Raw genomic sequence first — 14,203 nt, 5'->3', positions numbered from 1 at the left:
TCTAGGACGCTCGTGCAGCGTCTCGTTCACAAGAAAAGTACAAAACACGGCAGCGTCGTCTTTCGTACTGCTCTCCTGAATGCGCTATCTTTCCGTGCTTTTTGGATAACCATGCATCTAGAACTCCACAGCGCAGATTAGACGAGAAGGTCGAACACCGCACCGGAAGTTCTGCGCTCGTGGATTGTTCAGTTCGTTGTCTAATGTATTTCTTGGCCCGTGCCTTCCCCCTCTGTTCTCACTGAGCGCTTTGGTTCACACTCAAGCCAGCTAGACGTACAGTTACGTTTTCAGCCACGATATTGTTTTACACTCATGATTCGGGCTTTGCTTTCCTTACCGCACGAGTGGCTTTAAAAGGAACTGGGGGGATGTGGGGAGAGGGTTAAGGGTGGTCGCATCGTGCCTGGAAGACTACTGCATTTCCATATCGTTTTAGATGCGAAACGCCCTAATGCTTTTTCCGAAAGGCATCCTCAATTGCGCTCCTGGCTTGTCCGAAGGGAAGTGCCGGGCAGTGAAGTTGGTCCTGCGCTCGTTCGAGTGCTACGGCAGTCCACGCGCGCTGCGCTTTCACGAAAGTGTTTGCAGCTTTTGATACACCTGCCGGATGCATAACCGCCGCCTGAATCCGCGTTGTTTTTTTGTTGTTGTTTTCTTTTTTTTTTTTTTTTTTTTTTTTGCCATGACTACGTCTCGGTCTCGTCTCAATTTCACGATGCATGCGCGTCCGCCCGCAGCGATTCCGTCCTCCACTTGTCCGCCCCTCGCAACATGTGTACACTCTTCAGTACCGCGATGCAGCACGAGGAAGAAAAGACAGGTAGGCAATAGGGCGGCTCTTATAGGCTATTCCTGTTTTCAAAGCGCCGCCGTTGGCCGAGAAGCGTGCATGGGACTTTCGCGGCCGACAGACTCGTGCGGGGAATTCCGGCCAGCCACCGCCGCTGGTCGTTCCTGCCACGAACAGGTATACACGCTTGCCGTCGTTAGAGTAATAGGACGCGAGCGCGCGACGCATGTGTGTCGCCGCAGCCCGCCAAGTGTACGCGCTGCGGGCGGCAGCGCTGCCCGAAGCCCGCGGCACGTGCTCCGCCCTTTCTGGTTTCGCAGGATCATTTCGTCTTCTTCCTCGATCGCGCACGGAATCGCGCGCCCTCATAGGGACAGGATGATATGCAAGAGCTTACAGAGCGCTCACGGAAAGAAATGTAGTAAACGAACAAACGCCACAGAAATCCGGAAAGGAAGCACGAGCTGCAGAACAACGAGGAGCGACGCGCGGGGTCTGACGCCAGAGGCGCCTTCTCTCCCTTGGTCTCAGCCAAAGAGAGGGAGAGAAAGGAAAGGCGCGTTAAAAAAAAGAAAAAACAATAACAGATATTTGAACAAATAGTACGAGGGCAGTTTGTATTTTTGATCTTTTTTTTTTTTATTATTATTCCCCCCCCCCCCCCCCCCTCCTATACTTAGCGTTACTCCGGGCTTCTGCGTACGAGAGGCCAGGAAAGGAATGAAGGCGCCTCCGTACAGCGTCGTCCACATCGGCAAAGGCAAGGTAACGCCTAATCTTTCATTCAGCGTCGTTCCAGCCAAGAGGTCTCGGAGAGGAGGACAGCAGCCTCCGTTCCAAGCTATTTACTCCCGGCCGCGCGCGCCTCTCACCTGGCGCACATCGCGGCAAGGCCACCAGAGCGCGAAAACGTCGCCAGCGTCGGCAGGCAGGGCACGTGTAGCGCTCCTGGCAGCCACGCCATGTAACTGCGCGCGATCTGGATTCTGGATCCGAAGCCGCGGACGCGCTTCGCTGCTCAGTGCCCAGAACTGTTCCATGCTAGTTCCGTCCCGTCGAGACGGTGCCATGTTCCCGAAATTGGGAGAAATCATAGCGCGAATGCATGCCTTCGTACGCAAGCGAGGCAATGACAGAGAGAGAGAATAGAAGAAGAAAAAAAACCGCTATACGCGCGCTGAGGCGTAAAGCTGCGTCCATTTGTCAACACATATGCTCTAGTCGAATATTACTGCTGCTTGTAGCGCACGAGGGGTAATTTGTTATAGCGTAACGAGCGGTGAAACAAAAGTAAACAGCACAACGGAGAGTTTTAAAGTGACTCTTTCACGGCTACGAGATGTACGACAGATGCAAAGACTGTTGCGGCTAGAGGTGCGTGAGACTCTGTCGACGCCGCCTTCTACCCACTTTACAAAATTCCCAAATGAAACTCTATACCGCAAACGCCACTGTATAGTCTCACCGCGATAGCTCTTGTAGTGTCACCTTTCTTCCTGAAAACCGGAATCACGGGCGTAAACATGATTAAGGGACACCTGGTCAAATGTTTCCGAAGTCACCGCCAGCGCAGGACCGTACTACGCAGCAAAGCTAAGTAAACATTGTGAACGTCATTTTATTAATTTTACGCGATTTAATTCATAATCACCCCCCACCCCCAAAGAAAAAAGCCGCGAAGTATTTGTGGTCAGCTGCTCTGAGCTGCCACCGCCCAGGCCATATTGGCGCCGATCAGCGATGAGCCTGCATCAAGCTGCACTCCAAGAAAGATGAAGGGTGTGTGTATATGCATGCGAAACCAAGTATGCTGATCCCTTGCGTTCGTTAATGTACTACACAGTCAAAGCCAAAGCCCATTAACTCAACAGTTCGAGTGTGTCAGAGCTCATAGAAGGCTAAGAAGGACAGGGGTCTGCATAACGCACGTGATCGCATACCGCGTCGACACGTCATTCCCGGTTATCTCAAGTCACACATGCCACCAAAAACCGCCACAACGTGCCAGTTACGCAAGAAAATACCACAATTTGGGCGGCGAAAATTACACGCAAGGTTGTCCCGCAGCTGCAGGCAGCAAGCTCTTGCTGGTATACGATGCACAGGTCCTTTCTTTTCGATGGCACTATACTGTGTTTTGATTGCGTTCGCCATTCCAACTTGCCCTCCGAGATATAAGGTGGGCGTGTCTTAACCAATAAAGAAAGTCGAAAAAGAATTGGACCGGATTGGAATAACTGCTCGCCCTGAACGGAACAACCTGGAGCATTACCAGGAGGCAGCCTTCCAGAGCTTATTCTGTTGGTATCAACTTTCCTGGCTTCATGTTCGGGAGGAGGCATAACATGCTTTACGTAGCGCGTCCAGTCGAGACCATATGACAGATTCTCTCTATTTTTGTTTTTGGCCAGTCGCAGGAGTAAACCGCTGTCGTATCACAAGTACACGTTGGTCAGACGTGATTTTAGTCCGCTTCCGGTTGTATACTCGGTTTGCTAGTACGACTGGTTCGATGCGCGCGCGCACGCACACGTTTGTGTGTGTGTGTGTGTGTGTGTGTGTGTGTGTGTGTGTGTGTGTGTGTGTGTGTGTGTGTGTGTGTGTGTGTGTGTGTGTGTGTGTGTGTGTGTGTGTGTGTGTGTGTGTGTGTGTGTGTGTGTGTGTGTGTGTGTGTGTGTGTGTGTGTGTGTGTGTGTGTGTGTGTGTGTGTGTGTGTGTGTGTGTGTGTGTGTGTGTGTGTGTGTGTGTGTGTGTGTGTGTGTGTGTGTGTGTGTGTGTGTGTGTGTGTGTGTGTGTGTGTGTGTGTGTGTGTGTGTGTGTGTGTGTGTGTGTGTGTGTGTGTGTGTGTGTGTGTGTGTGTGTGTGTGTGTGTGTGTGTGTGTGTGTGTGTGTGTGAAAGGGAAATGAGGGGCTCGTTATTATAGATTTTAAGGAGCGCACAGTCTACGAGTCCAAAACAAACGTGACTTCTTTTATTTTTTTTTTTTTTCATCTTTTGTTGTTGGTATTGACAAGAATTAGCCTTATGGTGATTATCATAAAGGAAATTAAATACATAACTGAAGGAAAAACAACGCGCCGATGGTCGGCGCGATATATATATATATATATATATATATATATATATATATATATATATATATATATATATATATATATATATATATGGATCCCTCTTTTTATATATTTTTTCTTCGTAACGGTCGGCTTTTGGAAGTCACGCGTGCCCTCTGCACTACCCTTAAAGGAAGTGGAAGGGTGCCTAAAAAAAAAAAAAAACGGGAAATGACGCGAGTAGTAGTGGGAAAGTCGGAATAGCGGCTGTAATTAAATAGAAAAAACAAAGGTGTTTGCTCTGGCGCTCGTTTGCGACGATTAATTATGCCCACGTTAGCAACGCGATAACCGCGGCGACCTCTAATGCAGTGTACAGAGCTATATGTTTTTGCAGCGGCCCGACACAAGACAGCATTGTGCTTGCACAGCGATCCTTTGTAAAACGCAGCGGTTCCGTATTCGTTAGGTCCTCGCGGTATATGCCCGGTGCCATTGAATCCGTGCTGGACGAAGCGCGATCGAGTCGCGGAAGGAGTGGCTGAAAGTACAATGTTCCCTTCTTTCGTACGGCCCAAATGGCGCATAGTTTACTTTTTGCCCATCACAGTTCGAAGAAGGTGCGTGAATTGTTTCTTTAATAATGGTGTCGACTTCACCTGTATAACACGACCGATATGCTCCACTCAATTACTTTTCCAGTTTGAAGTACTACAGGCGAGAATTAGAAGACATTCAACCGTGAAATTACTGTCGCCCGCCGCGATGGCTCAGTGGCCGTTGCTATGGCACCATACTAAGGCGTTCGTCTGCTGAGCCCGGTGTCGCGGGTTCCATACTAGCCGCTCGAGACCCCGTTTCAATGGGGGTGACAAGCAAGCAAGCCGCAGCGGCGCGCAATGTCAATGCAAGCTAAAGTGTCTCAGGATGCAGCTTCCGGACGTACTATCATGACGTTAGCGTCGAAGTAAGTAAAAAATCAAGGGTTCAACGCTGCAGAACCAAATATTGAGCGAAAGCATTAGCAGCGGGTGGCCGAGCGTTCTTCTTCTTCTCTTTTTCTTCTCAGCCTACATATAAAGCCCCGCTTTAAACCAAGCCATATGAACGTGCCTTAGTGGCCTATAGAGGTAACGTGAATTCCAGGGTCCTAGCAGGCTGATTACTCTGACATAACCGTCCCGTGTGAAACGAGAGACCCAAGTTGGCAGCTCCTGCCAGCCCGTGTGTCACGTGGGGTGTGACGTCACAGCGTCACCTGGGTTAGACGTAACTGCGGCCGGGTCACGCGAAGGCTTGAAAGTGCGATTAGTATTGCTTTCGCCATAATAGTACTTTCAAAGACCTATTCTGCCAAAGCCTCACTCGATTGATTACAATGAGACCTAAGGGGCAGGACGATCTTCCGAGATACTCTCCCAGGTCTTCTGCTGGCCACGTACTGTGGTTACTCAACCTTTTCCGCTTGAAGATTCACTGCGCCGAATGTGTTAGTACCATGCGGGGACAAAAATTGGCGATTGCTGTGAGCATAGTTTCCTTGCATGTGAAAACGTTTCCGTGTCACCTGAACGATTCGAACTGTTGCGGACATGGTACTATTTATTAGTTTTTTTTTGTTTTTTTTTCTCGTACCCCACGGACGGACTTAAATCGTTGAAAAGAGCAAGAAGGCTCTGCAAATGGAATAACATTAGTTAGAAAAAATCAAACGGAGTGATTTTCACTGCTGCAGCGGTTCTGCACGTCCTCTTAATTTCCACTGGGCGAAGCTCGGATAGAGTTCGAACGCCACATCGTGCATGGCTCCCTCTATCCCCCACTCCAGTGTCATGCGACAAGGTCTCTTTCTCTTTTAATATTGCGCTATTTTGTATTGTCATATAAAAAGCTCGTGCCTATACAGACAGCCTACTCGCTAGTGTTTGCGCACGAATCGAGCTAAGGAAAACTAAACGACTGTTAGTCGTGCAGCTGTGCCCGGACGGCAGGAAGGGAAGGTTAGAGCAGCATAAAAAAAAAGCCGCACTAGAGGCATCCCGCTTTATTGCTAATCACCACGGCTGCAAAAACAATTGTCGGAGTGAAGTGAAACGCTAGGAATGCGTTTTCCTTTTCCCAGGTGCCAGTCACTTGAAATGACCGTGCGGAACATGCGAGTCTCCTGTCACGTGTCATGCTCTGCCACGTCCGTTAGTAAAGAGCGAACATTTTCAGTCGGCCTTCCAGCCGCATGTGTGCCGTTTTCGTCGCTGTTGCAGTTGTTCTCGTGTGTTTCAAATTCTTTCTTTAATACGCGCTCGTCAACTGTCAGAAACTGCACGACCCGCCGCGCACGCGCGGCGCACTGAGACGTTCGAAAGAACGAAAGTGTATTGCATTTTAGCGCGTTAAAGCACCCGCGTAAGGAAAAAACAACGGTAATTAAAGGGATCGGAACGTGACGATGCTGGTTATACGCGGAGCGGGTGGGTTTTACGGCAATGAGTACAGTCTCTTACTACGTTAATTCACAGCCCCTATCGTCATCAACTTAGTGCTGTGCCGATGGATCACTGCAGCGGGGAGGATGTGGATATCAGTCGCTGCTGGCACGGTACTCACCAGTTGCAAGACGTTTTCCGCTAGGAATAAGGTAGCCGTTCCGCTCAGATGACGAGAAAAGACAGACACGAGAGTGAACATGAAGCTTATAGGTAAGCATCAGCGTTAAAATTATCGAGTTGCGACGAGAACCTTAGAATGCGCCTGTTTCTGCAAGATGCTGGGCACACTCTGAGAGGTTATGGAAGTGTAAAGTAGTAATGTCGTAGGTAGGTGTGCTCATAATCAGGGGTGAAATTTTGTTTGTCGTGAGGGTCCGTAATTAAGGTTACGGAGCGGCTAATGCGTGCTAACGTACGGCAATTGATTCATATAGAACCGCATAGAAGTTCCCCGCTGCATGCTTCATTTAACTCGAGCGCCTTTTGATTTCATTTCACAGGTCAGCTCGTCGACGAAACAGCACAGCGTACGAACTTGCAACGAATATACAAAGACCACATTCCTCGTCGACAGATAGGAAACGAAGGTCGACGAGAAATGCGATTAGTGCTGCCAGTCACTTGCGCAAAAGCGGTACACATCGCGATGTTTTGTTTTCCTTTTTTTTTTTATTGACATATCATCGTTGACTGTCATGTGGACATCGTACGTTTCCAGAGCGTAAACGAGCACTGAACGCCTAAACGAAAAGTACAAAAACGCCAGCGTGCGAGAGCCGAAACAAAATCACGGTTTGCGCAGTCTCCTAAATCCGCGGCAGCTCCGCACTCGCGAAAATCAACTTTCGGCAAGCTGCCTCACGCACTACGTCTCTCATTATTAATTTAAACAGCGCGAACACGAAGACAAAGAACAAGATAAAAGAAAGCCGCAGTACAAGCGCTTGTACTGCGGCTTTCTTTTATCTTGTCCTGTGTCTTCGTGCTCGCGCTGTTTAAATAAATAATGAATATGTACCAACTCGCCCAACAAAGTATCTTGCTACGTCTGTCAGATTTTGTTAAAGTGCTGGGCAAGTAAACAAGAAAAAAAAAAAAGAAGGAAGTGAACAAACACCCTTAGTGAATGATATCGCATGCACAGGCGTCCGTTGGAAGCATTCGGCATGCGGCCGAGTGTCGCGTACTCCAGTCGCGTGGCAATTTCAGTAGGCAATTATATGTGTAGGATGATAGTGGAGAGCTTCGATCCGAAATCACAAAATGCGGAAACGGCTGCCACTGCAAGCGCCGGAACCTCTACATACACCCATATATAGTTAGAGATTCAAAATCAGCGGTAAGAAACTACTCGAAAGGGTAACTTCGCCCTAGCCAACCAAATAATATCCACATGGAGGAACCAACTTACTCTGATCTGGGCACCTGCTCACACCTCCCTTCCCGTAAGCGAGGCAGGTCACGACTCTGTTCAAGGATTTAAGCCCAGCATACGAGAATCCAATTTCTGAGCTCCTACAATAGAGATTGGTTAGGAAAGTATATTCACCTAGAAGTAAAGTCCCTGAAAGACGAGAAAAGGAAGTAGCCTGGGGAAGACTAGCAACATATACGTTACCATGCCCGATTGTGTGTTCTAAGAACAAATACTCGGTCTTATGCATAAAATGCAACCAGCCAGTAAACTTGTATGACATTTTCTGTAGGTGCCTGGAGGAAGCGCGCAAAGACACAGAAAAAAATCTACACTTGACAAGTGTGAGACCGCGCTTCTGAGCTTCGACCTACCGTCCAATCGAAGGCTAATTAATGCACGAGCTGCCAGGAGGACTACATAGCGCCTAGTCAGTCGCGACACATCACTCTGAAGTCTCCTGAAATAAACATTCCCTCTTCCCCCCCCCCCCCCCCCTTCTCCCTTCCGACACACATGACGAGAAAGTTTAATTTCCTTTCTGCCTCGACGTACGTAGCAGCCTAACATTGAGGAGTGCACCGCGCAGGTGTCGCGCGGGGACGTGAGGTGCACACACACCCTTTCGTTGGTGGCTGCGTGCTTAGACTGACAGGCAGTCGCTCGTTTCCGCGTTGCGAGTAATTCTGTGAGGGTGCTGTTCACGATAATTCTATTCCAGCTCACCCAGTTTTCTGTTCTCGTTAGGGTCTGTACCTTGTCACAACTCTGTTTCCTTAGCTTGCTTGCATATAATAAAGTGGAATTTAATAACGCCGGCGAAAAGCGCGTTTTGCACAACACACTGTCTAAAAATGCAAAGCGCGACAAAGTGCGTTTTAAACGGCTAAGCGCAAAATTCCTTTGCCCATTTCGTTGCGTATAGCTAAAAAGAGGTCAACGCACTATGCAATAAGCGGCTCATCAATTACCTACCAAGATAGCACGCGTTACGTATACAAGTTCGATTCGCGGTTGCAGCGTTGCAATTCATCACTGATTCTTTGTTTTCTTGCGCTCGTACGACCTTCTGCGGCCGAAAAAAATAAATGGATATACGGAATGGAACGTGCGTAATCTCAACAAAGGGCACATAATGAAATTCAAGACTATGTAAAAGTAAGTGAAAGCACCAAAACGGGCCTGCACGCCCCAAAACCTGCCTCCCACATAAACATTCATTCATCGCACTTGTTTTCGACGCCACCAGCGCCTCTCTAGCAGGCGTAATCAACGCAGCACTGCAGGCGGCCATAGCTGAAACATCCGATATCTATTGCGCCCAACACACCACTACCGAAGAACGGCTGCGAGAAAATGAGCCGCCACTCCGGTTTTCCCCCTTCGGAAGCCGCAGAAGGCAGGCACGCCCATTCGTCAGTCGAGCACGTGTTCCGTAGTAAGCAGGCAAAACCTGGCGCGGAACACTACAGAGTGTAAGCGTGACAAACACCAAGTGACGCTGCGCAATGCCGATGCCGCTCGCTGCTGCAGCGGAATCTCCTGCGTGCCCCTCTCGTCTTCTAGAACGGAGGCAGCCAACGTTATCGCCCCCCCCCCCCCCCCCCCCCCCCCCTTCGAGGAAGCCTCGTACGCGACCAGGTGTGCGGCCCGTCTGCCTTGAAAGAGGAGGCCGGGAGGGATGAGCGCGCGGACAGAAAGTGAACGGGAAGAGAACAAACCAGTTTAGAACGCACGGGACACAGTTCCGCTGCTAGTTTAATCGGCCTGGCCCGCATTTTATTCAATCCGAGGGAGAGGTTGCGCGGGCAAGAAGCTACCGAGCTGCCGAGTGACTTACGCCACCGCCGCAGAAGCGACGGACCACGTAACGCCATCGCCTTTTTTTGTTGTTTCTCCCGTAGACGACCCGACAACTTTGCCGCCGGGTTGTTGCGCAGTGTGAGACGCGCTTTGTCGCTTTGTGTAATAAAACAGAGAAATAAAAGAATAAATAATGAAAGCAGCGGAAAGAAAGGGGGGAAAATGCTATTCCGGCGTACATGCGTTATGCAGTGAATAAAGAAATAACACAAAAGAACGCAAAAGCAGTTCCTCAATAAGTAGTACGGAGCTTTAGTTCATGAGCTATGAATACTTTGGCGGAAAGCAAGAACCTGCAGTGCGTAATACGAAATCTGCAGAGAGAGAGAGAGAAAAAAAAATGATATAGAATCTTAATTAGCTACCCCTAACGGGCAAACATTTGAAAGGCTAAATGTTGTTATTACAGGTGACACTAACCTAATTTCCCTGAGAATAAACAGACATTATTGCTCGTGGCCTTCCTTCTACTACGATTTCAACTACATGAGGAAACTGAATCGAGCCGGCAGGGTTCTAATTAGCGGAATAAATAAAAACGGCTCTCTGCAGCGATGTGGATACGATGCAGAGACTGACTCGTAAGCAGTTCGGGGTAAACAACAGCATAGTCGCAAAAGAAACTCGCCATTCAGTGAGGGCGTTGGTCGACAATTTCGCAAATTGGGTTAAATATAGTTTGCTTTTCTGTTAATAGTTTAACAGACAGTGTGATGGCTGAGGTGATGTGCCTAGATGGCGTGATAGTGCCATAGCCATCGTCGAGAAGCCTGCAACCTTCCTTGTGTTGTGACGCTGATGTGGTGCCTATTTTGGCGAATTGTCTAAAGTCACTTGTTTGATTCTCTTTCTTAGCTTGAGTTGCTTCCGGACATTTAGAGTAGCTTCGCTATCCGACCAGTATACGGAGAAAACAGCGCAACTAAATTATGCACAGAAAATCAGTTCCAAATTCCGCTCGCTTGCTTCAACGAAATCATTCAGCGATAAAAAAAAAAAAAAAGAATACTCAGAGAGGAAGCTTATAGTAATGGATAAAATAGGCTTATGCGTAGCAACCTTCGGTGGCAACACACTCTGATGATAGTCTCGCATTGTTAACTCTGTTATTTCACATAGCTTAGACGGCGGCATCGAATTCATTTCAAAATAATTGTGAAAAGAAGAAGAAAAAAGACGCGCCACTCTCGAACCGCCCGTTCAGGAGCCACACCTTTTTGGTCTGAGCTAAGAACCGCACCAAAAAAGGGAACTATGTAGGTACGTCTGCACCGCATCAAGTATCCCCTTTCTTGCTGCCCAGGAAATTACATATTTGGGAATTATGATTTCAGTTTATTCTTTGGTGCATCAAGAGCCATTTTGGTGGGAGTCATGTTACCTTGGGCACAACACAACTACCCCCCCCCCCCAAAAAAAAAAAAAAAAAAGGAACTTAGACGTCGCGAGATAAAAGAAAAAATTTCTGGTTCAGAAACTGCTCATCGTCGACACGGGCATAACGTAGTTGCGAAAGCTACCGAAAGTTCAAAGGTATAGCGAACATGTGTCAAAACAACGTTAATTCCTGGCCACATGTTGGCATACGATGTGTCACACCGTATCGCTCTATTTACAAAACAGACTCGTTTATTCAGCATGCAAATGCGTTGAATAATTTCTCAAACCGTACGCTTCCCTTCTTGTCAACACGCTTTTTGAAGGCCAGCGCGTAGAGCACTAAACTGAGCAGTAAGGTGGGCTCACTGCATTGCGCCTTTCCTATATTTAGTGAATTCTCGAATTACGGAAATGGTGATTGCCCACAGTTACAGGAAATTGGGGGGGGGGGGGGGGGGGGGATTGGACAGCAGACAAAAAGAAAGAAAATTTAGTTTAATCAGTGAAAAGTGTTGGCCATTTCAGCATTATGCTGTCCGGCGAATATTTTTCACTGATATTTTGAGTTTCTTTTCGGCTACCAAGAGCACCTCATTAAAAAAAAAAAAAAAAAAAAAAAAAAAACAGAAAAAAACAAATAAACGCTAAATCGATGGGTTAACCCCAACTCCGCACAGAAGGAAACATCCGATTATGAAAGCACTTTCGGTGAAGCTAGGAGGAGACAATGAAGCACTTACCACTTGTATCAGCTTTAGGATTCCAGGGACAGTTTTGAAGTAGTACGGGTTGAGCCTAAGTCCTTCTCCAACGGGCAGCGGCTCGACTTTCACCGTCGCAGTAACCCTGGCGGACCGCGAGGTGTTCGTCTCTGTCTTTTGGGTGTTCTGGTTGTTCATCTCGGCGTCACGGGTCATCTCTTGCAACATCAATACTCTGGAAATGAAGGCGAGAGGCCTTTCGTACGCAAGGATCTCAACGGCTCTGGTCGCAGGGATGCCAACAACGCGAACAGTACGAGAAGTCTACAACGGAGGTCCACGGCGCAAAAGATGCTACAAGCCTGGAAGACGAAGTTGCCGCACCAATCCGCATTCACGGCAGCGGGGACAGCGCCGAGCAGAGATGAGCGGTCGGGATAGGCGAAAACCAACCGACACTCGTGGCAGGAGTTTCGCCGGCGTTTCCACGAGCAAAGCGTGGAATTGGTATGCGAGGGAAAGCGCGGCGTCGGGGTGTCACACAGCAGCGCTCACACCTTCCGTCAACAGAACGAGGAAACAGCGGTAGACCCTACGCGGGCTTCGCGCCGGTGCCAGAGCAGACGACGCGGCAGGAGCGCTGCGTTGTGGAGACACGCGTCGTAGCGGAGACCCCCGGCAGCTCTGACGGAGGGAACGATTCGCCGCGCAGCATCCTCCACACTCTCGCCCTCTGATAACAGCGGCGGCGAACCGGTTTCGATGCACGGGCGACGACTCTACGCGCGGACTGCGTACAAAAAACTGCCGTAAAGTGTCGCTCGCAGGCGGGCCTCTCTGGGTTGCGAAAAGATGCGGCGCCAGCGGCGAGCGGTGCGGGCCCAGTCAGGCATAAACAGACTCGTGACAGCGAAACCAACAGACGTAATTGAAAACAAAAACATGCAGAGGCTACAACAACGACGCGGGGTCTGGTCTGCATGCAGTGGCTGCGGATGGGGGCCGTATAGTAGCGTGTCCAACTGCGTGCAGGTTGCACGGGGAGGATGGACTCCGTTCCACTGAGCGAGTACACATGTTTCGTCTATCTAGGCATTTTCTTTTTGTCGCTGCTACAGCCCCCCCCCCCCCCCTAATGCACACACAAACACACACACTGTAAATGCGACTCGTTTTTCCTTTTTCCTTGCAAACGCGGAGCTGGCACAATCGGCGATGGTTGCCACTATAGTCCCTCATGACATTTTTCTCGTGAGCTTTGATGTATTCGTGACTTGCAAGAATTTTGCTGTAGAACATGAAATTAAGCGTAATTTCTGGAATGCCGTAGTCGCTTAATCAGTAACATGCTGAAGGGCTTAACGCTGATGTGAACACATGGTGCAAATGTAGTACAAGCTTCACTAATACTTATCTTTCTTCGATTGTCTTCGGTTACTCGAACGGTGCACGGCCTATAAACATGCAGTGACACAGCCCGCGGCCACGGTAATGTGCTCTGCTCAAGGCTCTGGTTAGAGGACAGCGTAACCAGCAAAAATCGGCGGCCCGCGGCGATGGCAATAAACGCTCTTCGAAAAAACTGTTAACGTAAATTGGCGCCTGCAGCATGGAACCTTGTTTGTAGGTGCATTTGAGGGTGCTAGGTCTCGGGAGCACTGGAGCGAACCAGAGTTACCGCAGAAATCAGCGACGAATCATTGGTTGTACACCACCGGGCAGTTCGCGGATTTTACTGCACCGAATTCGAAGTGCGAAAAATTTTTCTCTGTACCTGCATGCTGTCCTAATGGCCCAGCAACATACCCTGTTCATGCTGACCTAAAGCCGCAAAAAGCTCGGCAAGTTTGCTACTGAGGGTCGAGGCTTTGCAGGCTCGGATTGCAACGACGCGCGCGGCTGCCACTCTCTTCGGAGGAATCTTTGGAGCCAATTCAACGCCTGGGCCAGCCGTGCGTATAGCAAAGCGGTGATGTAGCCCCTGTAGCTCGACTCGCTTCACGGGCGAGCGATCGCTGCAGGACTGGATCCAAGTGCACAGGACGTTCGACAAAGGTGAGAGCAGCAGCTTTTATTAGATGCAGTTGAAAACCACTAATTTCAAGTTTGTCTGAACAGCGATCCAAAGCCTCCAACTGAGAGCACAAGCTACGTAGAAAAAAAAAAAGAAAAAAAAAAAGAGAGCTGCACTGGAGGCTAACCGCATGATAGTGCCAAAGCCACCGCCCTATACAGCTCTCACTACACGCAGGCTCGAAACGGAATAACTCGCCCGCTGCCTTTCCACAATTACAGGGATAAAATCCAACCTTTTTTGTCCATCGGATCAACTACATGAATGATCAGATACGAGAATAGGGTGCACCTTAAATGGAATTCTGTTCGGTTGTGAGAACGGAACGGGTTGCTTCATGTGGTGCGGGGAGTTAATAGTTCCGACACTGGTGTGAGCCTGCACTGAAATCACAACCGAATGCGCTACGTTCGCCTTAGTGTCAAGAACTCACACTAT

At 49.0% G+C, this 14,203-nt stretch overlaps 1 protein-coding gene across 3 annotated transcripts in view; it reads right to left on the bottom strand.

Annotated features, from left to right (window-relative positions):
• Positions 1–14,203, bottom strand: part of LOC146202328 (MARVEL domain-containing protein 1-like) — a 180,572-nt gene that overhangs the window by 79,895 nt on the left and 86,474 nt on the right. For all 3 annotated transcript variants that reach the window (XM_084588096.1, XM_084588098.1, XM_084588097.1), the window contains exon 2: positions 11,731–11,926. In XM_084588096.1, the coding sequence (XP_084444222.1) occupies positions 11,731–11,919 (189 nt within the window). In that variant the 5' untranslated portion in view covers positions 11,920–11,926. The remainder of the gene's footprint in view (positions 1–11,730; positions 11,927–14,203) is intronic.

The sequence above is a fragment of the Amblyomma maculatum genome, chromosome 1 (genome assembly GCF_055883805.1).
Source record: "Amblyomma maculatum isolate TAMU_Amacu chromosome 1, ASM5588380v1, whole genome shotgun sequence".
Lineage (NCBI taxonomy): Eukaryota > Metazoa > Arthropoda > Arachnida > Ixodida > Ixodidae > Amblyomma > Amblyomma maculatum.
Note: the sequence above shows the minus strand (reverse complement) of the source record. Positions and strands in the feature narration are given on the sequence as shown.